Source organism: Rosa chinensis, chromosome 6 (genome assembly GCF_002994745.2).
Source record: "Rosa chinensis cultivar Old Blush chromosome 6, RchiOBHm-V2, whole genome shotgun sequence".
NCBI classification, from domain to species: Eukaryota; Viridiplantae; Streptophyta; class Magnoliopsida; order Rosales; family Rosaceae; genus Rosa; species Rosa chinensis.
Window position 1 is genome coordinate 66334922 of NC_037093.1, and position 23948 is coordinate 66358869.

At 39.2% G+C, this 23948-nt stretch overlaps 3 protein-coding genes across 3 annotated transcripts; all 3 read right to left on the bottom strand.

Annotated features, from left to right (window-relative positions):
• Positions 1 to 410: 410 nt before the first annotated feature.
• Positions 411 to 3764, bottom strand: LOC112173294 (NAC domain-containing protein 72). Its single transcript, XM_024310904.2, has 4 exons — positions 3147 to 3764; positions 1969 to 2247; positions 985 to 1352; positions 411 to 895 (listed from the first exon to the last, which is right to left on the bottom strand). The coding sequence occupies exons 1-3, from the start codon at positions 3588 to 3590 to the stop codon at positions 1236 to 1238; spliced, it is 840 nt and encodes a 279-aa protein (XP_024166672.1). The 5' UTR covers positions 3591 to 3764; the 3' UTR covers positions 411 to 895; positions 985 to 1235.
• Positions 3765 to 6036: 2272 nt separating this feature from the next.
• Positions 6037 to 11727, bottom strand: LOC112171798 (protein CUP-SHAPED COTYLEDON 2). Its single transcript, XM_040507657.1, has 9 exons — positions 11470 to 11727; positions 10686 to 10714; positions 10109 to 10194; positions 8195 to 8619; positions 7642 to 7761; positions 7318 to 7431; positions 6796 to 6903; positions 6518 to 6679; positions 6037 to 6402 (listed from the first exon to the last, which is right to left on the bottom strand). Exons 3-9 carry the CDS (start codon positions 10158 to 10160, stop codon positions 6211 to 6213), a joined length of 1173 nt encoding a protein of 390 aa, XP_040363591.1. The 5' UTR covers positions 10161 to 10194; positions 10686 to 10714; positions 11470 to 11727; the 3' UTR covers positions 6037 to 6210.
• Positions 11728 to 21360: 9633 nt separating this feature from the next.
• Positions 21361 to 23369, bottom strand: LOC112174785 (uncharacterized acetyltransferase At3g50280). Its single transcript, XM_040507999.1, has 2 exons — positions 21777 to 23369; positions 21361 to 21626 (listed from the first exon to the last, which is right to left on the bottom strand). Exon 1 carries the CDS (start codon positions 23216 to 23218, stop codon positions 21848 to 21850), a length of 1371 nt encoding a protein of 456 aa, XP_040363933.1. The 5' UTR covers positions 23219 to 23369; the 3' UTR covers positions 21361 to 21626; positions 21777 to 21847.
• Positions 23370 to 23948: the final 579 nt, after the last annotated feature.

Here is a 23948-nt window from a genome sequence, read left to right on the forward strand (position 1 = left end):
TCCTGTCAAAGTGGACAAATTGCAAATCATTCATGGTTCTACTACTAGTCAGCTTTTGACTTGAACAGCTCCTGCTTAAAGTTTATCAATCACAGAGTTTCAGTATTAGCAATAGTGTTCAATCCTCAAGTCCCAATCAATGGAGTTGTGAGTTACCAAACGACCCTTGTTCTTGAATTTCTATAACATGATTAACATCATAGATTAGCGAAACCTAAAGGTCAATATTCGATAGAATAAGATTCTAGTACATGTATTGGTTCTAGAAGAAGAGAATTGTTCAAACAAAGCGCACACACAATATTCATAAAATTGCACTCGAGTATTAAAAGGTAGAAAGCATTATGTATTGAGATTTCCCAACACTCTGCATCAAGACTCAAGAGATGGCATAATAAAACTACATTTCGTTTAACTGAATGCCACCACGAACTGAAAATTCCTTAAAACCCAGAACTGATAATAGTTCTATCAATGGCATAACAAAAGTACAATTCGTTTAACTGAATGCAGCCATGAACTGAAAATTCCTTAAAACCCAGAACTGATGATAGTTCTGTCAATGGCATAAATAAAGTACAATTCGTTTAACTGAATGCCACCATGGACTGAAAATTCCTTAAAACCCAGAATTGATAATATGTCTATCGATCTCTGCAATAACAAAAAGAAGATGGGAAACAGAATCAGAGATCCTTCGCTAAGGGAAGGCACTAGAGGTGATGGAAAACTTGATGTCTCCATAATGTTTGCATATCGTAGATACAAAGGCAGCAGGATTGTGTAGCTCAATGAAGCAGCCGATACTAATAAAGTTGATATCAGAATTATCATCATCAGACATTTTCTACTCTTCTAATTCCAGTGAAAACATGCCTTTGAGGCACGAGCAAATCTGCATCACCAAACCGAAACAAAAGTGAATATTCCGTTGAATGGACTGAAAATAAAGTGCAAAGAATCAATTATGTATGCACCAATTACCTTTACAGGTGGTGATCCTGCCTCTGAACTTCACAACCATTAAATTAATGTTCTTAGTCTTCCCTTCTCATCCTTGGATGTGTATTTACAGTGAGAACAATTGTACAACTCAAAATTTAGCACCTCAGAATAATTGCTTCAGCTGCTATTTTAGCCTGATAATTAAGGTAAACCTTCACCTATTTGTGAGCTAATCTTTAATCACAGATTAATAAGACCGATCCAATTGTTTTAAGATTAGTATCGAATGATCAGTCGATGAGATCATCCAACTCTATAAAGTCTCCCTCTATAAGGGATAGTAAATGCTCGGTGGCCAAACCATCAAGCAACAATGGATTACCAACACCAAGCATAGATGACGGCACCTGCATGGCACAGAAAGAAATCCAAATTAATTCAGGAGATGTTTTATAAGTTAGAACAGCTAAGGCAAGAATGCCATAAAAAGGACAGCTTGTAGTGTGAGTAAAACGGACTCCCTTGTTCAAATCAAAAGCAATCTGAATATTGCCAACATCTGACGGTAGAGAATTCAATACTTTTGTGACATGAAGTGTACTGAAATAATATACTGGCAAGTTTATAAGGATCCAAAATGACAATTTACAAGTCATGGATCAAGGAAAAACTTTTCAGTCAAAGTTTGAGGAATTTAGGGAGAAATAAAAAAAAAATATATGCACTTTGACAGGGGGAAAGGAAATGATTTAATGCAAACTCATGTTTAACAACACTACAGATGAGCAAAATTCCTTTTTTTTACAAAGTGGTAACACAATATACTTTAAAACAAATGTGGCGAAAATTGAAAGATCAGGAAAGAAAAATGGCAACCAAAAATTAAACAAAAAGGATCGAGATGAAGCACTTATTGGCATCAGATTCTAGTGAAAAAACTGTTGATGACAGTAGTATATTGCGCATGTAAATGGTGATAGTATCATAACTGAAGTGGAAAGAGAATTGTTTGTAATGCATTACCTGTTCATTAGTCTGAATACTTGATAGAGGCCCAGTCTCGACTTGCTTATCAACTTCAGTCTCCAGTGTCATTTGATCTTTTGACTTGTCAGTGTTCCTAGGCACAGATTTGTCACTGTGAATCTCAGGAACAATATGAGGAGTACAAAATCCACCATGCTGAATTCCAATGTGACGTACTGTGGAAACACTTTCTTCAGCACAAGAACTTAAGCCATTCTCTGATTTGCTAGTTCCACCCTGAGATCTGACAAATACTCGGCACAGGACAAAAGAGGCCTGCAAGTAGACAGACATACAATATCTTACTCGTATTGCACACATGCCATCACAATGCGGTAAAGGCAAAATCAGTTGTACCAGTTAAAACAAAATGCATAATTCCAAGAAAGAATAAGACCACAATTAAACAAAGAATATGCTCTCAGAAACAAAAGTATGGTTACATATACATCATTTGAAAACTGAATAGCTTTCTACAGAGTTCAAAACTGAAAAGGCTCCTACTAACTTCACCCTTTGCATGTCCACATCCTAAACTGAAAGACAATGGAAAACTATGAAGAATCAATTTTGCCTAGGAGACTTTAAAGTCCAAGATTCTACTTCCGTCATGCACGCTCACACATCCGAGTGAGGCAATTTTCAACAACTAAACCACTACGCAAACAAAACTAAATTCTCAACAACTCATTAGAGATGAAAATTTAGGTTCTCCAATCATATAATGAGCAAATCAGAATCACACATAGATTTCATTTAACCAATAACAAGATCATAAAACAGACCATAACTCCCCCTCTGCAATCATGTAGCATGGTTCTGAAAGAATTCCCCTTTTCTATATGAAATTAAAGATTTAAAACAAAATTCCATATTTTTATAGCTAACAAATCAACGCTCACTCATCAAGATTGAAAATTATCATCAAAGCAGAACACACCCGTAACTACAGCAATTAGAGAGAGAAAACCCCAACCTGAAATAAATAAAAACCACCTACATTTTCATAATCATAAACCCTAAACCCTAGAACACTAAAAGACTTGCCCTTTAAGATCATCCAGCTTGGTTCCGAAACAATTCCACCTTCCAAATCAAAATTCAAGAAATCAAACAAAATTCCCAATTCCGAAACACAATAACAGAATAATAAAGATTGAAATGCGAACAATTACCTGAACGTGATCAACCTGAGCATACTGATAGAGCACCCAGTCAGTCCTCACCGCCGTCTTGGGCGAACTCCCCAAATAAAACTCATAGCTACTCCTCCGGCCCAACACGGCCTTCCCTCCGCGGCCCACGACGTCCCTAACCCTCCCTTTCCTCCTCCAATACCCGCTCTTGGCCCGCCGCTCCTTCACAACCCTCACCGTGTAGCAGTACCAGTGCCGCCTCCGTCCGCCGTGGCCGTACGAGTAGCAGGCATAGTCGGGCAAATCAAAGGGGTCGTGGTCGTACAAGTCGAGCTCCTTGATCAAATCATAGCCACCGTTGCCGGAGCTGGCCTGGCCGGCGCCGTTCTTGTGGGAGAGGTAGTAGCAGAGGAGCTGCTCCTCGGAGGGGTAGAATCGGCAGCCGGGAGGGAGGTAATACGACGTCGCTTTGGCATCGCCCATGTAGAATATGGGGGATTTTAGGTTTTTGAGAATTGGGGGAACAAAGAAAAAATCTGAGAGTGGGAGAGGGGTTTATATAGAGGAGGAGGAGTAGCGTGCTCTTGAAGCCTTCTGGGGGTTGAAGTGTAGTGATGCTCTACACTCCGGTCTTTCTGCTCCAATTACTCCCACCTATGCCAGCCGTACAGGTCGGACGATGCCGTGCATAACCTGTCGTAGGGACAGAGTTTTGAGTTTAAGAAAATGAGAGTTTCTATTGGGACCTCCAAATCTGCTCAGCTGACCTCACTCTATTATGAATTATTAAATGACATATATAACTTACTATAAAATGACTATTAAGGACAATAATTATACCAAAAATATATTATATTTATTTTATGTAGACTTTCCAATTCAATAATATTAGATTGTATTCCTTATTATTTTCCTTATCTATTTTCATTTTCTAATTTCACTACATACTCATTAAAGCATTCATATATATTTAATAAGAATTAAAAATATGATTAAGATCATGTGACATAAAAATGTATGATATATATGTTGAACACATATTGGTGAGGGAAAACAAAATAAATCCTCTTATGATTTATGACCTAAATCTAAGTCAATCCATTATATTTACACAAAAAAAAATTAAATAATTAATCATGTGGTACAAAAAATACAGAAAAAAACAATAAACATTAAAAAAACGAATGATTTTTTTTTTTTGAGAATAAAAAAAAATGATTTCTTTTTTGTTTTTGTTTTTTGCACAGCTAAAATAGAAATTTAAAAAGAAAAAAAAACATAATAGGTCATGGCATTTTCTCATTGATTAGACATTAATTTTTGAAACTCAAGTTTGATTAAGAAATGTATATTTAGTTAAGATTTGTAGAGTGATTAAATCATTGAAATGACTAAATTTTGTATTTTAAAGATAATAATTTGTTTGCAAATTATATGAGTGAGGTTATTTGAGGAAGTTTAGTGAGGTTTAGTGAGTAAATTTAGTATTTGAAAATTTGATAAGAGGTGTAAAAAGCATAGAGGTCAAGTGAGTAAATTTGGAGGTTCCAATAGAAAAACTCTTAAGAAAATCAATTGTCAACTGAACATTTGTGTCGTATTTTGAAGCCGCGTCGGAATTGGATGGGAGAATTCTTTTTTTTATTTTTTTACACGATACAATGTATTACATATTAGAACTTATCCTTTCAATTAAGAAGCAAGATCAGTGCATTTTATGATGAGCACATCACTTGTTCTTGTTCATTTCTATTGCAACAAGATGGACTTTGTCGAGATTAATAATCTTGGATGAAAATTTCTTTAATCTATGCATATAGATGATCAAAAGAATAAAAGTTATCCGATCCAAAAAAAATCTTAAAGTTATAATCTCATGGGAACCAATATTGGTCTTTTTTGTAAAACCTTGATGTCCATGTATAGATAGATATTTCTATCTTTATTTCCAAAAAATCATAAAAATATGAAATTGGAGCCAAAAAGTTTACATATGGCTTAGATGAATTATAAAGAAAGTTAATTTAAAGTTAACTGCACTATGGGAGACTGAAAATAGGTAGACACCATATGCATATGAAAAAGAAAAAGAAAAGTCGATACGTAAGAGAATGACAATATACATAATGGTTGAATGGAAATTATTAGTGCAAGTCTGGAATGTAGTTAGGTTGATTGTACACTAGCCTCTTAACACACTCTCACGCGTGTGTCAATTGGCCATTTTTATTTTTTATTTTTATACTTTATTTGTGTCTATAATATTTTGTTTGAGTTTTTTATTAGTATTTCTGAAAAAAAGAGTTTGTTTTAGTAATTTATCTAAAAAATGTTTATCTTTTATGAAATTATGAATAACTTTTTGTTTAATAAGCAATTTTTTTTATTTAAACTGCCAACTCCAAAAAAAAAAAAAAATAGAAACTCCATTGCAGTTAACTCCAACAGCTTCCCTATAATTTCTGTACTATAGGGAAGCAAAAGTCAAAGCTTTAGCTTTTTTTTTTTCTCCAACTCTAACAGATTCCCTATTTTACAACAATCTCTAAAATCTCCATATTCTTCCTTAAAATTTTAGAGTTTGCTGTAAATATAGGGAATTTGGTTTTCTCTTTCCTCACTTTCCCTAAAATAGGGATAGTTATAGGGAATCTGTTGGAGCAAAAGAGACTTATTTTTCCCTAAAGTAAAGAAAAATAAAAATATAGGGAATCTGTTGGAGTTGCTCTTAACAAAACGTCTAAGATCTTTTTTGTTTTGTAATTTCTTCAATTTAATTTGCTGTTATATTTACCATTTTTATCTTTCATGTGTTAAATTATAGATTTTTAGACTATAATCAAAGAAGAGCAATTGCTGGGATTTCAGAAAGCCTTATTGGCTTAATTAATACTGATACGTGATAATGTGATATAGACATATAGTAAAGATGTGGCAGAACGAGCTGAGTCACCGGATGATGGTGATCGATGCTTAATGGAAGATACAGTTGAAATGTACGTCTTGCTTTCCGGTATAGTAAAGTGTAAAACGTACAGTGCCGAAACGAGTACCACTTAATGGTAACTGTTGCCTCGTTTTTTAAGAATGAGTCGAACATGTTTCACTGTTTCCCATCGGCACGTACCTTCGCTAAGACATCCATGGCCTCTGCAATTTTTGCCCGTAAAGCCTCTGGTGACTCTAGCAAATGTAATATCTCAGGATTGTCCATCTCCAGAAGCATGCCTGTCACCTTAGCTGCCTTGTCCTTCTCCCACATTTCAACGAGAGGAAACAATTCCTCACCAAGCATCTGCGCACCCATTAAGAGAATATCAGTACTGATAGAGGTGAAATTCTATACATTTCATTTGAATATTTGCACAATTCATGCAGACAAAAGTAGGCTTAATTGATTAATTACTTACATTCCTTCTCTCTTCCGATGTGGCATTCACTAGGGCTGTGGTCAAAACTGTAGGCAAAGACTGAACAGGAGGAACATGCGGTAGAAAGTAACCGGGAAGTGGAGCTAGTAATTCTGGCATGTTGCCACCAGGTGGAAGATGATAAACTCCAGGAGCTATGTTCTATAAAACAAGGGGGGGGGGGGGGGGGGAGGTTGGTGATGCAAATATCAAAATCATGAGCTAAAAAAGGAAATTAGAGATGAAAGACTGAAAGTACGTTCTTTGTTTGGACTGACATGGGGTGGTGGCACTGGCGGCTGCTGGCCTTGCCTGATCATTGGACCACCATAGTATGGCATCGAAGCACCTCTGGGCCTTGGTCCTTGAGCAGGCCATGACGGCAGCTGTAAACCAATGCCAAATTGTATAATTAATTTTAAGAAAAGGAAATAATTCATGAGACAGAATCAAGCACGCATATATAACCACATAACAATCAACCATTACATCTTGATCCATAATAACAGAACTACATCAGAGAAAAGAAGATAGGCAGGGAAAAAGGAGTTAATTTCACATTCTAGCCTCAAATCCTCAATTATTCTATATTCCATCTGATCATGTTGTTTGTTGTTTAGGACATCTATTATACAGTAAACATAAGTAGGCTATGCATGTAAAAGGAATCAAAGTGATGGAAGAATAACCAGTGTCGAAGGAAAAAGAATCAACTAAACAAAAATGGATTGTGTTGAAACAAAGGAAAAAAGGAAAAAGTATAGCAAATACAACAGATTATTGCTGGTGGAGGAACGTACTATGACCAAAGGTCCTGTTAAATCGAAAAACTGTTGTAAACTCGAAGGTGGAACAGATGCTTGGATGGGACTAGGAGTAGCGGCAGCAGCTGGCCTCGATTGTGAAACTCGTGCCTGTGAAAAGTTAAGCATGTACATGTGTAAACTCGTGTACTGCAGCACTTCGATCAGATGAACATGAGGACTCAAAATACAAAAATTAAAATAGATGGTAAGCTAATATATGTGATCATGATCAAGTACTGCCTTGTTGGCACCATCCTGATGGTTTAGAGTGTATATATACTAATTAGTGATATAATAATTTGTTTTAAAATTCATTACCTGTTCATTACTTGTTGTAGAAACAGTCTCAGGCTTGGGCATGAGTAGTTCATCATTATTAGCGCAGGAATTGAAATCACTATCTGATCTTGAAAATATTCGGCATAGAACGAAAGAACCCTACAAGACCACGGTTGAACGTACATAGTATAAGCCAATCAAAATATGTCATTGTCTCGGAAGAAGTAGGGTTATTACAGCTGAATATATAGGCCCCTTTACTATAGAAAGAGACTATTCGACTTAGCTTGTGGATCATATCTAACAAAGCTTGCACAAATAGGATAATAGCATCGCAACATTCAACATTATTCGTGGTAAACCGATCTCCGGTCTCTCTAGTTTGGTGTTTTCACTGACCAACTAATAAGCAAATCAATGCTAAAGGTTGCAATAGCTCACTCGCTAGCTGGACAAGAGAAATTAATTACTTGATCAAAATATAAAATCAAGTATCCTAAGCAAGAAGTCTCCCTAGTATCCAGTAACTAAATGGACAACAAATATACATAGATACCAGAGCGAAACTGCAGGCACATGTAAATATGATTACCTCGACATGATTAGCCAGAGCATACTGATAGAGTACCCAAGCAGTCGGTGAGGCTGTGTCGGGCGACCCGTCGTAATAGACAAAGCTAGTCCTGGTGCCCAAAACAACCCCTTGGCGGCTGAACACGTCCCTAACCTTACCTTTCCTCTTCCAACATCCCTGCTTGGTATTCTTCTCCTCCGCCGAAACCCCAGCCGTATAAAAGTACCAGTGCCTCTTCCTCCCTTTGTAACCGTACGAATAGCAACTCCAGTTCTGTAACTCGGACGGGTCGCGCCCTCGTAAGTCTGACAGCTCTCTGATCGTATTGTAGCCGCCGGGTATGGCCGGGTTGGCTTTCTTGTTTGAGAGATAGTAGGAGAGGAGCTGCTGTTCCGAAGGGTGGAACCGGAAACCGGGAGGGAACGCATCTGTTGATTTGGAATCTGCCATATTGTCGGAGTGAGCTTGCCTTTTGATTTAGGTTTAGGGTTTAGAAGGTAAAAAATATACTGCGAGGGCGCAATTAGCGTGCCCCTTGAGTTTTCTCTTGTGGAAGAAGTGATAGGGCGCAATTAGCTACTTATGTGATACACTTTCGGAACACACTTGCGATGTAGACGCAGTTGTTGATGTTATAATTTGGTTCGACAAATACTTTTGACTTTTCAACCAATTCTATGTAGGACGCATTGAAATGTCAAAGAGTCCACATAGGACTCTGACCTCTCAACGCACTTAAACCTTTCATCTAGAAAGAAAAGGAATTCTTAGACATAAATAACCATGACTAGTGAGATGCCTAACCATGGTATTTCAAGTCTTTAACCTTGGACCTCTACTTCTTAAGTCTTGGATAGTCACCATGTGATTGACTCACCATCTTGGATGGCAAGGCAAAAGCATATCATGACCTCACTACCAGAGAAGCATAATCCAAAGGAATCAAGAGCCTCAACCCACAAGACCAAGAGTTCGACCCCCAAGCTTAGAAGCCACTACCTCCAAGGCCAAGGCCTCGACTACTAGGATCACTCTTAGACAAAGTCATTGCTAAGGAGACATACACTACCACAAAACTGGCCTAAGAACACCATTACTAATGGTGTGTATTGGATCTATAGACACCATTAATTGGTGTAGTAGACCAATAGCCACCCTCCTAGTTACTATTGTGGGGATGGTGCCCATTGCTGCCGTGACATATACCCAAGAAACCACTATCATTCTTTTGGTGACTTTCAAACCGTGGGCCCCATCAATAGAAAACAATCTCATATTTTTATTGGTGACTTGATTTTTTACATTGTTTTAATATACATCTGCCATCCTCAACATTGGTGACTGCCAATATTTCAAATTAAAAAAAAAATTTAATATACAATAACAATAATTCTTATCAAACCACTTAAATGAGAAAATAAATTCTCGGCAGCCTCAATTCTAGGCATGATATGTGTGTTCTCCCCTACTCCTCCATGGATAACTATATCACATAAAATAGCAATATTTAGGTAATAAGACTGTTACAGAGCTTAGAAACTTTAAAACTCTTCAAATCCTTTAAACCATCCCATAAAGCCATGCAGAACCACTAAACTTGTAGTTGCCAGAAACATCATATAAAGGTCAAAGAATAACTGAAGACTCACAATGTAACACATAAACCTACATAGTAGAGATTGTTGCCTTTCAAACCATCTGAACAAAGAAGAATTGTAACATGGTTTATTATAAGACAACTACAATATGTCAGAGAGAAGTCAGCAGATCAATCTCAGGATTCTGGAATTATAAATGGAGTGCAGCACTTAATAGTAAGAAATGATCAGACAAGCTTATATGTCACAAATCAGTGATTACGTACCCACCAGGCTTGATGTATACTCTGTCCATATTATCTTTATACGTATTGGAAAAGGGTCATGGAAATACCTGTGGAACTAAAACTCGAACTCGTGCAATTTTGGGTCAAAGAGAATCCCATGAAAAAAGATCAAGCCAGCAATGTAGATATCTGACTGTAGAAAAGTCAAGAGTAACAAACCCACATAATGCATATTTCAATACAGGCTAAAAGACCCAAGTATTATAGAAACAACACATGCTCGTTTCTGAAAGTTTCCCAATTAGTGGAAGATAGCATAGTAATAAGCCTTTGGCAAAGTTAAAAACAATCATGGTGCAACAAAACAACAAAACAAATTAGGTGAAAGTAAAAGGACACTACATCACAAACTAAATATCATCTAAAATTCTTACAAGTCTTCTGGAGAGCTGTGGTCTTCATATGTAAGATTTTTATTCCAAGACTACCAAGTAAATAAAATAGACAATACTGCAGTATTATGAAACTTATGTCTTAGATGAGATTTGGATGCCTTGGAAATATTGAAAAATTTATAGTCAGTTGGATAGCAACATTAATCAAACCAGTCCATCAAGTTTCAAATCTTCTCTTCCATCTTATAATACTATACATTTACTATGTGTAACCAATAGAAAAGGATACATAGCAGCCTTCAACATTGGTTCAACCATCTGCAATAGAAACAAAACGCATTTTAACACTTCAAAAATATTAAAATGTATCCATGCATGCTGGACCATACTAGTGTGTGCACACTACAACTATAGAATCATTGCATGATTAAGTTCCACGGAGACCTAATTCGTGACAAAACTACGTTTTGGATTCAGAGTTCAAGAAAGATTATAACTAGTGGACTAGTTACAGTATAAAGACTTCTTTTATGACTCCTATCATCCACCACATATGGTAATGAAAGAAAACACAGAGCAACCTAAAAGGTAAAACTTAAGACTGATTGTAATAAGGATAGCAACCTAAAATTATATCCAATTTCTGACATTTGGCTTACTAAAATATATTGAAATCTTTTCTTTCTTTGTGTTCCATCAATTTTCTCAGCTACCAAAGAACAGAGTAGTAAGCTTAGAAATTAGAACCAATAGATTAGGTATGAAAAAGAAAAAAAAAACCCCACAATTCTCCTTATCTTATATCTGAAAATGGTAAAAGAAATCTTTCCGACATTTCAGAACTAAAGGACTTACATTTAAAAGACAAGAGTCAAGAAAAATATCATCTAATAACTAACGTAGATGCTTATGCTTTTAGGTAAATACTCAATTACAAGAAATATTTCAGATTCACCCAAAGGAACATGCAACACCCTAAAACATCCATAAAATCCTCTAGCGATGATTCCATAATGAAATCCAAATTTCAACCAGGCAGAAAGAAACAAGCCTAAAATCTAAAGCAATTATACCTACAATAAACTTTAGAGTAAAGAAAGGTGGAACCCTTTTGCAGAAGATGGGGGACGTGAGGAAGTAAACACGATCGGCAGCCGTTGGGGTCAGCAAACCGTTGGTGATGGCGCGCTAGCTAACTTCCTGTCGTATGGCCATATGGGTTTTGTAGATCAGCTCACCCTAGATTCATTGGCGTAGGTCGTGTTGCAGGTTACCGGAGTTTGAGAAACGGCGGTGAAGAAGAAAGAGAGAGCAAGAGAGTTTCGAGTTGTCCATTGTTTGTTTAGCTGCTGAGAGAGAGAGAGAGAGAGAGAGAGAAAGAGAAAGAGAGAGAGAGAATGGGGGATGAATAATACTAAATTCTGTTGCAAAAAACAAAATATAGCACTAAATTAGTGGGATGAAAAGCGATCAGCTAGCTATATTATTATTTAGTTTATTAATAAACAATATCATCGGTGACAGATGCAACTGTTTGTCACCAATGTTTGCTATCGTGGATCACAACAGTTAATAGAACCGTTTGCAATCTATCGCTGGCCTATGGTCATGTTCTAATAGTCAAAGAATCAAAGGCTCAGTCACCATTAGCTCAAACGTGGGGAATCAATGGTATCTATTGCCTAGTTTTGTGGTAGTGATAGTTAGCGGAAATCAAGGGCCAACTCTTACCTACTAGGCTAGGTGTCATGCTCTGATGTCAAGTATGGTCCATCAGCATGGCCCAAGAGTGATGTGAGGGGACGAGACCACATAGTCGTGACACCTGTCACGTACCAACTCTGTTAGCCCATCTTTGGAGTGTCAGTAAGTAGAAAGTAGGGTTGACACCCCGATTTTAGGGAAGAGCCCATACCTTTCCTTTCCACCTCAACTACTCCTTCTCCTATAAATATCAATTCTTCACAAGCAGAAAGGGGGACAAAAAACTCTCTCTTCTCTCCCAAAGCTATGCCAAAATGCATAATCTCTTATCTCTCTTTCTCTATTGACATGTCAACTTCATTCTTATGTCAAAATGCTTAAGCATCATTCTTTCTTCTCCAATCTCCACAAATGTTCAAACACACTTATCTAACTTAGGCATCAGAGTGTGTTTGGCTGGCCTTAGGCTGGTCCTCCGATAACCTTCCATCTCTTCACATTTGCAGGTCTTTTCCATGGAGCTCCGCTAACTCGAGGAGTTGGATGCCCAACGTCAGGTGGAGGATATAGTATGCCCAAGCCAGACTGGATGCTTAAGAGGAGGTTGATATACGCCCAAGCCACATATTGGATGCCCAATGTCAAGCAGAGGAATCCCGAGACGTCAAGTGAAGGGAGCCTGTAACCAGACTATCAGTTTCACCCAATAAAGAAGCTTGGACGCCCAACATCAAGCAAAGGAAGCCTAGGGCAAGACCATTAGCTTCACCCAACAAATGAGCGTGGAGGCCTAACATCAAGCAAAGGAAGCCCAAGGCCAAACTATTTGTTTCACCTAACAAGGGAGCTTGGACGCCCAACATCAGGCAAAAGAAGCCCGAGGCCATACATTCAGTCATAAGAAGTGGACGACTAAGACTAGGCACAGGACCACCAGGGCATACCTTCAGTCGCAAGTAGACGACCAAAGCTACTCATGTAGTCAAACTAATCGAAGGAAAAGATAGGCCCACTTGAAGAAAACAACCCTACTACTTTACACTTGGATTTCAACGGATCTTCCGTTGACTCGTTGATGCCGAAATTGGCACCAACAGCAGTAAACCCTAAAAGTCCGTATTCGAGCTTTATTCGAGGTGTTTGGTCAATTTGTGCCATTTTACACCCTTGGATCATTGTTGAAAGTAACCGATGGTCGCAAAACATAAGTAATACCAGCCGCTTCGTCCAACTCTGTGCTATTTCAATGAGTCATGATAGCATCACAAAGAGAGGACAGAAACATACCGGTCTATAGTGCTCTTATAAAAAAACGTACTAGTTCATAGTGTCCGCTTTCTTAATTGTCATTTTTGGTTCTTTTTATTTTATATTTTTTTTATATGAAATGACTAGAATTAACTAGATACAAATGCTGTCTAAAGCATCTCCACCTAAAACGGTCAAAGTTGAATGCATGCAAAGCTAGGAAAGAAATTATTATTATTAGCAACGTGCCCGCGTTTCTCTCGGGTGATATTATGATGTTAATGAAAAATAGATCGACTAAAAAGAATAGTTGTTATTGTTTAAGGATATCTCTATTTGTGTTTAATCCAAACTCTAGGTTACTTGACCTAGTGTTAATAGGGTTCAGTTAGAATAATCTAGAGATTCTCTTTCCTTATATGATTCTATCTCTATGCATTGTAATCCTCTATATAAAGAGGCCCCTATTATCAATGAGAATACACATCGATTATCTCTCAATTTCTGATTCCCTAAAACACGTTATCAGCACGAAGCCCTAACCCTGAAATCCTAAATTCGTAGCCTACAAATCCCAGAAACCGCCGCCGCCCACCTTGAAGATCTCAACTCCAGGAGTCCAGAACCGGCGGCCCCACCCCCAAAACCGGCCGGAAAACCACCGAACCGGCCACCGGAAGTAGCGAAAGTCCCTCTGTCCAGTTCGAAGCTTTCCTCCCTGCCTACTGCTACCAAACTTCACCAGCAATTGCAACCGGACCCCAGATCACCGGAGACGAAAAATCACCACTGGAACCGGCCTAGAACCACGTGAACCGTCCGCCTGAACCACCGAACCACCGAACCGTCGCCTGAATCTGTGCTTCAGTCAACGTCAACCTCCGGTCAGCCCAAGGCCCAGAAGCAGAAGTCCAAGGCCCGGAAGCCCTGCAGCCAGAAGCCCAGCAACGCGGCCCACTGACGTCAGCTGCCACGTCAGCGTCCACGCAGGCACACAATCAGCACACGTCAGCATCCAGTCAGCGCCGCACTGCCACGTCAACTCCGATATGCCACGTCATCACCCCGGTCAACGCTCCGATTAACAGCCGGTCAACACTTTTCGGGCGACATTTTCCGGCCAACTTTTCAGTCAAGTTTTCCGGCCACTTTAAGGTAATTTTTTTCTAAAAGTTCCCATTTTTGAAGTTTTTTTTTTTTTTTAATTTCTTCTTCTTTTCTCGGGGACTTCCAACATCCCTTCTTCTACCCCCCTTTCTTCTACATAGGGGAGACCAAATGCCGAACTGTGGGGGTTCGTGCTCATTTCAAGCTTGGAGCTTGTAGAGTCCTCCAAACTTAGAGTTTATTGAGAAGAAAACGATCGACCACATACATCGTTGTTTCGATCTAATCCAAAACCCCTCTTGAAATCAGATTTTCTTGGAAGCGACTACGCTCAGAAATTTAATAGTTTTTCGTGGTAGCCTTTTTCGCTCCAAAACTAACCCTAATCTTGTGTTGTTTTTTCAGGATGAGTAACCTGAACAAGTTGAACTTCGTTCCACTAGAGACAACTGGAGCAGGATACCATAGGTGGGTCCGAGATGTGCGCCAACATCTTAAGGCTGATGGACTTCTGGGAGCCATCCAAGAGCCTGGTCAGAACGTGCTCTCCATTGAGCAAGCTACTGCTTTCGAAGCAAAACAAGCTAAAGCCATAATTCTCATGACAAGGCACATGAATGACGCCCTCCAAAATGAATACCTCAATGAGGAAGACCCAAGAAAGCTATGGGTAGAACTTGAGCAGCGATTTGGCAACGTTCGTGACTCCCTGCTTCCCGATTTAGAAGTGCGATGGCATAGCCTCCGCTTTTGTGATTTCAAGTCTGTGCTTGATTATAACTCGGAAGCTCTTCGTATCAAGTCTCTGATGGAGTTTTGTGGCCAAGCCATAACTGATACGATGTTGATCGAGAAGACTCTCTCTACCTTCCCCGTCTCTGCACTGATGATTTCAAAGAATTATCGGATTGATGTAAATGCAGGACTTATCACAAGGTTTCATGAACTCATTGGCGCCATGAACGTAGCTGAAAAGCATGACAATATTCTTGTGAAGAACTATAATGCTAGACCCGTGGGAACTAAGCCTATTCCGGAGTCTAACTATAGTCTCGCCCCCAATGGAGGACGCAAGGAGCGAAACCCTAAGAGTAGGGACAATTCTGGACATTCTGGTCCATATGTTCACCCTAAAGAGGAAGGAAATCGCCGAGAGAGGCGTGCACAGAACCGTGGAGGTCAACGTGTGAAAAGAGAGAGAGGCAGAGCCTCCGACCATGGTGGTAACGCCACCAAGATCATAGGTCATCCAAATCGCGCCCCAATGGCGCCTCGATCAAGGGAGCCTGACCATAATGATGTTTGTTTTCGATGTGGATCAACTGAACATTGGGCCAAAGCATGTACAGCACCCCAGAATGTTGCAAACGCATACAAGACGTATCGTGAAGCAAGGGAAGCAAATTACATGGAACAAGAAGATCAAGATGGCGATCTCGATCTCAGGGTGGAAGACTATAAGGATCAAGACCCAGAAACTGGCGATTTTGATTAAGTCTTTTTATTTTTCCAAGAGATGTAGGCGATTGCCATATTACTTTTGTAGTAGATGCCAATGATATTAGTCCTTCTTCAAAGTAGGCATACTCAATGCAAGTGTGATGTCTAGGAAGGTTTTGAGATAAGTGGTACTTAAGCGAGCTTTGCTCCACCGACATCTCTCTACTCACCTGGTCACATTTACATTGGAAATACCAAAAGGAGTTAGACGACTACCATTGTTTTGCATTAACTAGTTTATTGGATTAGACTTTCTTTGATCAAAGAAACAATGATGTACTCCATTGGCTTATGAATAAAATTTCGAGTTCTTTTCATTATGACTCAATTTTGATTCTGAGTATTTTACTTTGTGACTACGATGGCTGAGCCATCAATATTAATTCAAGGACATGGAATAGCCCAAGTTCCACTTGCCAAATGGCACCTTAATTACTGTCACAGAAACTCTCTACGCTCTTAGGGCAAATAGCCCTATGAATAGCCAATGGATTCCATGCGAAAACGCATGTAGAGAACGGAGATGAGTTCCTTTGCAAATACCTCTAACGATTGCGAACAAAGGCGCATCTTAGAGAAGTTTATGTGTCTCTCTAGTGGACTCTATGTCACTATTCGAGCTATTAAATCCAATAAAGTTATGAGAGAAGATCTCTTGGATTTTGGTTTTGTCACGACAGGATAGGTCATCCTGGTCATGATATGATGATCATTGGTCGCTTCTAAGGCCTCTCGCTCATTCTGCAAAGCCAGTTCCTTCGGGAAATTAGGACTGAGACCGTCCTACTCAAAGGATATGAAAATACTCATTCTGTTCTTACATCAAATCCATGGGGATTCTATGGACTGATTCAACCAACCTGCGAACGTTTAAATATCTCATGATGTTGGTTGACACGCAAACACGCTGGTCACGTGTCGTGCCATTGTCCACCTATAAATGCTGCTTATGTTACACTCCTAGCACATATCATAAGACAACGGGCTCACTCCCTAGATCATCCTATTCAGTCAATTGGATTTGACTATGCTAGAGAGTTTACATCGAAAGACTTTCGATGGATATTGCAATTGGCTTGATGTTGGACATCACATTCCCATTTACACACCCAAATGGTCTTGCGGAAACGACTACGATGATAGTCCGGACATTGGTAATGCGCACCAATCTCCTTATATCCGCTTGGGGTGATGCAATATCGCATGCAGCTATGCTAATTCGTCTACGACCCACCGCCACTCAATGTACCTCTGCATTACAGCTAGTGACTGGGTACAAGTATCGTACTTACGCATATTTGAGTGAGCCATTTATGTGCTAATTGCGCCGCCACAGCACTCTATGATAGGTCCTTACAGACGAATGGGCAACTACGTCCGCCACTTAATGCCCTTGCCAGGCGATCTCATTACCGCTAGATTTGCGGGTTGTCACTTTGATGAGACAGTCTTCCTATCGTTAGGGGGAGATAAGAACACGGATGTTCAGCAGGAAAGACAGGAATTTTCGTGGTCTGTCCCCACTATGTCTCATCTCGATCCCTGTTAAAGTGACGAGATCACACAAATATGCTGCAAACAAGCCTGCAAGGAAGAACGTCCCTACGAGAGGACGTAGCGCCACCCTACACGGACGTAGGCATGGCACCAACGCCAAAGAGAATGGCACTCTGGTGTTATAGGCCATGGCCCCAGCTAGGATGCGTGGGAGGCCCGTAGGTTCGAAGGATGCTTTGGCACACTCCAATCCTTTGATCATTGACACTCAAAATCCGTCTCATGAGTATCTTCCGGGTTATGGTTATCGTTGGGGGACGCCTCAACGTCATAACCTATTCCTGAGAATATAGAGCTCTATGAAAATTACACTAGTGTACATGAGACGTGGGATAGAAACTCCATCATAATTGATGATGTAGTTGCGCATTTCGTTGCTCATGAGTTTCTTGAGTCTAATGATATCGAACCACGCTCCGTTGATGAATGAATGCCAACGTAGAAAAATTTAGCCTAAATGGAAAGATGCGATCCAGGTTAAGATGGATTCTCTAACGAAGAGGAAGGTTTTCGAGCTAGAGATGCTAACACCTCCTGACATAAAACCTATTGACTAATGGGTCTTCGTTAGAAAGCGTGATGAGAAAAAGAGATGGTAATCTCGCCTTATGGCGCAAGGCTTCTCACATAACGCCCTGGAATCGACTACGATGAGACATATTCTCTCGTAATAGATGTCATTGCACTCCACTACCTTGTCAGTTTGGTAGTTTCCGAATAACTGAACATGCAGCTTACAAATGTGGTCACTACGTATCTCTATGGGGATCTAGATACGGAATATACATGAAGGTTCATGGTGAACTTCATTTACCCAAGTCAAGAGGCTCTAGACCACGGAGCGTGTTTACAATAAGATTGAAACGCTCATTAAAGTGACTACTTGATTGGGAAGGGATATGCCCACGCGTTTCTATAACAAGTTTCGGATTCTATCGCGGTTCATGTTGGACATGATCTTCATTAGAAGCCCTTAAAGAGTTAAGGGAAACCGCTGAACACTTGAAATCCGAGTTTGAGATGAAGGATTTTGGGAGAACGCGATTATGTCTCGGTTTAGAACTTGAGCATCGTGTCGATAGATGCTTAGACATTTTGACAAGGTCAAGCCTTCAAGCACCCCCATGATCGTCCATAGTCTTGATCCTGAAAAGGATCCTCTTCGTCGAAAGGATGATGGCGAAGATGTGCTAGAGGCAGAAGTGCTTTAGTTAAGTACAATAGGCGCATTATTGTACCTACCTCAATGCACAAGACCGGACATCTCATTTACCATGAACTTGTTAGCTAAGATATAGCTTTGCGCCAACGCGACGCCATTAGATTGGTGTAAAAGATATCTTTCAGTACTTGAGATATACGATTGATAAGGGCTTGTTCTATCCCTACAAAGAGATGATGGATTCGGATCCATCACACACCAGGTACGCCGCCAACACTGGCCTGCGTCCACTATCCCCATCCCAAAACGACATGTGTTTTGGAAGGTTTTGCTGATGTTGGGTATCTATCTGACCCACACAAAGGTCATTCCCAATCCGGTCAAGTGTTCACCATGGGAAAAGACTGTGACATCTTGGAGGTCTACAGAATAGACCCTAGTCGCTATATCTTCGAACAATGCAGATATCATTGCTCTTCACGAAGTGGTTCGTGAATGTATATGAATTGGATCCATAATTACGCATGTTCGAACAATTGTGGTTTGAAGTCTACCACAGATGAGCCTACGAGCATTTAGGATAATACTGCTTGTTTTGAACAAATGAGGCAAGGCTACATCAAAAGCGATAACACTAAGCATAATCAGCAACAATAGACTCTCCTCGAAATCGAAGTGAACTAGGTTCAATCTGAGGACAGTGAGGCAGACTTGTTTACTAAGTCATTGCCCAAATCCACGATTGAGAAACATGTGGCAAGGATTGGCTTTCGGAAATTATCTGAACTCCCATGATCGTAGTTATCAGGGGGAGGCGCAGACATCAGGGGGAGATGTCTACTTGTTCACCTCGAAACGTGAAGGGTGTGTTGTGCTCTTTTTCCACTTCGACCGAGGTTATTTTTGTCCCATTGGGTTTTTGTTACTCGGCAAGGTTTTTAACGAGGCAACGAGAGAAGCACCGCGTTTGGACAACACAAGAGGGAGTGTTTAAGGATATCTCTATTTGTGTTTAAGGATATCTCTATTTGTGTTTAATCCAAACTCTAGGTTACTTGATCTAGTGTTAATAGGGTTCAATTAGAAAAATCTAGAGATCCTTGTATGATTCTATCTCTATGCATTGTAATCCTCTATATAAAGAGGCCTCTATTATCAATGAGAATACACAGCGATTATCTCTCAATTTCTGATTCCCTAAAACAATTATTTATTTTTTAGACATAAAATAATGGTAGTTTGACTGATTACATTTTTACACTTTTATCTATTTATATATTCTATTAACTTAATTTGATAATTATATTATTGAAGGATATTATAGGTATTTCAAAATTTGGTGAAGCTCTTCCACACCAAAAGAGGGCCTCTATTTATAGTAGTAAAGATGATTTTAAAATGGATTAATTTCAGTTTACCCCCCTGAGGTTTAGGGGTGAAATCATTTCACCCCCTCTACTTTCAATTTTGAATTTTTAACCCCTAAACTTTTCAATTTCAATCAGCCGTGTCCAATTTTTACTGTTCCGTCCAAATTGGACATTAAGTTTGACTTTTTGAGGGTTAAAATGGTCATTTCAACATAAAAAAAAAAAAAAAAATTTAAAAAAAATTTCTGTTTTTTATTTTTGTTTCTGCTTTTTTTTTTTTTTTTTTTTTGTTTCTTCATTTTTTTTTTGTCTCCAACCTATACACCACAAGTTATAATAGGTTTATAAAAATAAAAAAAAACTCTAAGTAGTTGAAAGCCGCTCGCTGGTCTACGATATTTGTGACATATCTCCGATAAAGTGAAGAATTTAGGATATATTCCAAATAAAGTGAAGAAATATTTTTAAAAAATAATTTTACACTTTATCTGTAAATAAATATCTGTATATCCCTAATAAAGTGAAGAAATATATGTGTAAAATTATTTGTGGTCTACGATATTTGTGATATATATCCAATAAATTGAAGAATTTTAGGATATATCCCCAATAAAGTGAAGAAATATCTGTAAAAAATGATTTTACACTTTATCTGTAAATATCTGTATATCCCCAATAAAGTGAAGAAATATCTGTGTAAAATCATTTTTTACAGATGTTTATTTACAGATAAATATTGGATATATATCACAAATATCGCAGACCAAAAATGATTTTACACAGATATTTCTTCACTTTATTGGGGATATACAGATATTTATTTACAGATAAAATGTAAAATTATTTTTTATAGATATTTCTTCACTTTATTGTGGATATATTCTAAAATTCTTCACTTTATCGGAGATATATTACAAATATCGTAGGCCAGTTAGCGGCTTTCAACCACCAAGAATATTTTTTTGTTTTTATAAACCTATTATAATTTGTGGTGTATAGGTTGAAGACAAAAAAAAAAAAAAAACTAAAAAACAGAAAAAAAAAATTTATTTTTAATTTTTTTAAATTTTTATGTTGAAATGACCATTTTAGCCCTCAAAAGTCAAACTTAAAGTCCAATTTGGATGGAACAGTAAAAATTGGACAAGATTGATTGAAATTGAAAAGTTTAGGGGGTAAAAATTCAAAATTGAAAGTAGAGGGGGTGAAATGATGACACCCCTAAACCTCAGGGGGGGGTAAACTGAAATTAATCCTTTTAAAATTATAGGTAAAAATGTGGAAAGTCACCAAGAGAGATAATAATAAAATTTATCTAAACCTACCATACGATCAACAGTAAAACACTATATATTAAACAATGACCATAATTGAAAAGGAACGAAAACCACGTGGTGTGGTGTGTTGGTCGAATGGCCTAGTCTGGAACCCCCAGGTCTAGCGTTCGAATCTCAGCTCCATCCCGTGGCCAGCAGATTTGAGGGACCCTTTGGGTTCGTGCGTCTGCGGTGCAGTGGATTAGTCTGGCTTTGCTTGGCTTTCGCCGCAATGTCAGTGCAGGTGTCCTGGCGCTGGGATACCACTGCATGAGTGTGTGAGTTACTAACAATTAACCCAATCAAAAAAAAAAAGGAACGAAGCACTAAAAAATCTCCCCAACAACCATGGTTAAAAATACAAATTTAAAAGAATTAAATAGAAGATTAGGTAGCGCATCATGTTATCTTCTTACTGGAATTTAAAGTAAAAGAAGGAAAGAAAAATGGCAACATCATTCTTTCGGAGCTTGCTAAACCAGTTTGACTAATCATAACTTGGGACAGAGGCAGCTTCCATGAACTCTTCATCAGATTCAAGAGCCGTCATTGCAGCCGGAGGAAGACACACCTCCAAATCGATGCTTCCTGCTTCACGTCCCGGATACGACGTCACTTTGCCAGTAAACTTGTTGGCATACCCACTTCGGAGCGCCACAGCTTTTCCCATCCCAAATTCATTTCCATACATGTCGAATCTCGGACCACTCCCCATCATTATACTGTACGGGTCAAAAGTCCGACCCAATTGGTATACAACCGGAGACTTTAACCATGCCTCAATCGATCCACGAATCCATTTGTCGTTGTGGTTCACCACAGTCTCGTGCAGCTTCCACGCGGCCCATCCAAGCCCGTGTTCAAGCAACTCCCCTGCTTTCACAGGTTGTGATTTCACAGGGTGAATTGAATTCCCAAAGTAATTAGGAGACAATGGTGGGACGATTCTTGCTCTGTTATTCGCAGCCAATCTGCAGCTGGTTTCTTGATTTGGTGGAAATCCACGCGCTCGAGTAATTGATCGCCAGAGAAGAGCAGACAAGGCCTGGAAGGAGGAGATTTTGCTGGTCTCACACTCTGAATTGGCTTTTGATTTGAGTTTGGCTATGGATTCTAATGAGAAGTGAAACATTCTCTCCCTGAGTTCCGGAGATTCAAATCTGTCAACGAACTCATCTGAAATTGTGTAAGGGAGGCTAATAATCGGACCATGACCGTCTGGAAACCACCGCTCCATAACCGGTGGGCGTGAGATCTTTGAAAGAGGGATGTTGTTCTCTTGGGCTCGGAATATTTCAGACCAAGTGTTGAAGAAATGCCAGTAAGATGTTCCGTCACAGAGGCAATGGTTGATGGAAAGCCCGATGAAGACGCCGTCGACCAATTCCGTGACTTGGACCGTCAGCAGCGACGTGGTGTGACCGTCGTGGTTGACCGCCCTGTCGTGATCAAACAGAGACTGAACCACCAAGGGCACATCAGTTGGAGAAAGAATGTCCGAGACGGACATGTCAAGAGAAGCATGGATGAATTTGGCTCCGGGGCTATTGCTGCAATCCACATAGACCAAGTACAGATGAGGGTCTTGTTCTTTCTTGGTCACAAGGCGACCCGCGAGCGGGTAGAAGTGAACGAGTGCGAGGGAAAGAGAGTGCTTCAGTTTTGCCAAAAGGGTATCGAGAAAATTGGGGTTGTTGGCTTCTGGAGGTTTACGGAAGAGGAGACCTTTCTGGATATAGTGGACGGAGAGCATGGCGAGGTCAGAGGCTGCCAAGTAAAAGGGCTTCTTTGATTCTTCCGAAGCATTTTGAGGTTGGATAAAGGATTCTGAGATGTGTTTGACATCTGGGGACTCCATGATATTGGGACTGAATTTCACTATGTATATTTGCCATGGCTACTCTGGTTTATATATGTAGTTGCAGGCGTGGTGAAGACTCCAGCCGCTGATTTTTTTGATTGTTTAGTCTTTGGTGTTCGATAAAATGCTCGCCGAGGTTTGGTAAGGACTAAGGAACAAATGACCCGGTCTTTTGAGTACAAAAAATCAATTTCACATGTTTGTTTATGGCTATATCACTTTTTAATCTTCATGCATGCGAGCCATTTGCCATTTTGTTACTGATAATAGCCATGAATTGCCATGGAGGTCATATTTTCATGTCCAAAAGTAAACAGCAACTGATTCATTATGGAAGATAATTGAAATAAATATGTATGCAAACTATAAAAATGAAAGTCGTAGTTTTGGTTATTTAAGGAAGTTAAGAGGAAACAGAGAGAGAAGAAGTGGAGGAGGGATTTTGTGGAGTCCAACTTTGAACAGATTTATTTGGTGGAATTCAGCTACTAAATTAATGGAGGTAGATTGTAACAATATGGAGGTAGGTGTATCTATTTGTTCACAATGTGAACACTCCTAGAAAAGTCGTATTTGGATAGAGCTCCTCTACAGTGACTTTTCTGCAGTTTTTATAAATTTCATAAAATCTGCACCATCAATAGAATCCAATGGTTTAGAACTGTGCCACATCATCTTGCATACCATTTGGTTTTTTGTCCCTTCACCACTGACGGCAAGTCTGCAA

Bases quoted from the DNA above. Each gene is read 5' to 3' on its own strand.
- LOC112173294 (XM_024310904.2), bottom strand. From the start codon at position 3,590: ATGGGCGATGCCAAAGCGACGTCGTATTACCTCCCTCCCGGCTGCCGA. The intron at 2,248-3,146 runs GTAATTGTTCGC...GTCTACTTGCAG, and splicing joins CTCAGGTTGATCACGTTCAG to GCCTCTTTTGTCCTGTGCCG. The intron at 1,353-1,968 runs GTAATGCATTAC...TGTGCCATGCAG, and splicing joins GTATTCAGACTAATGAACAG to GTGCCGTCATCTATGCTTGG.
- LOC112171798 (XM_040507657.1), bottom strand. From the start codon at position 10,160: ATGGGATTCTCTTTGACCCAAAATTGCACGAGTTCGAGTTTTAGTTCC. The intron at 7,762-8,194 runs GTAATCATATTT...GTGGTCTTGTAG, and splicing joins CTCTGGCTAATCATGTCGAG to GGTTCTTTCGTTCTATGCCG. The intron at 7,432-7,641 runs GTAATGAATTTT...AACTTTTCACAG, and splicing joins CTACAACAAGTAATGAACAG to GCACGAGTTTCACAATCGAG.
- LOC112174785 (XM_040507999.1), bottom strand. From the start codon at position 23,218: ATGGAGTCCCCAGATGTCAAACACATCTCAGAATCCTTTATCCAACCT.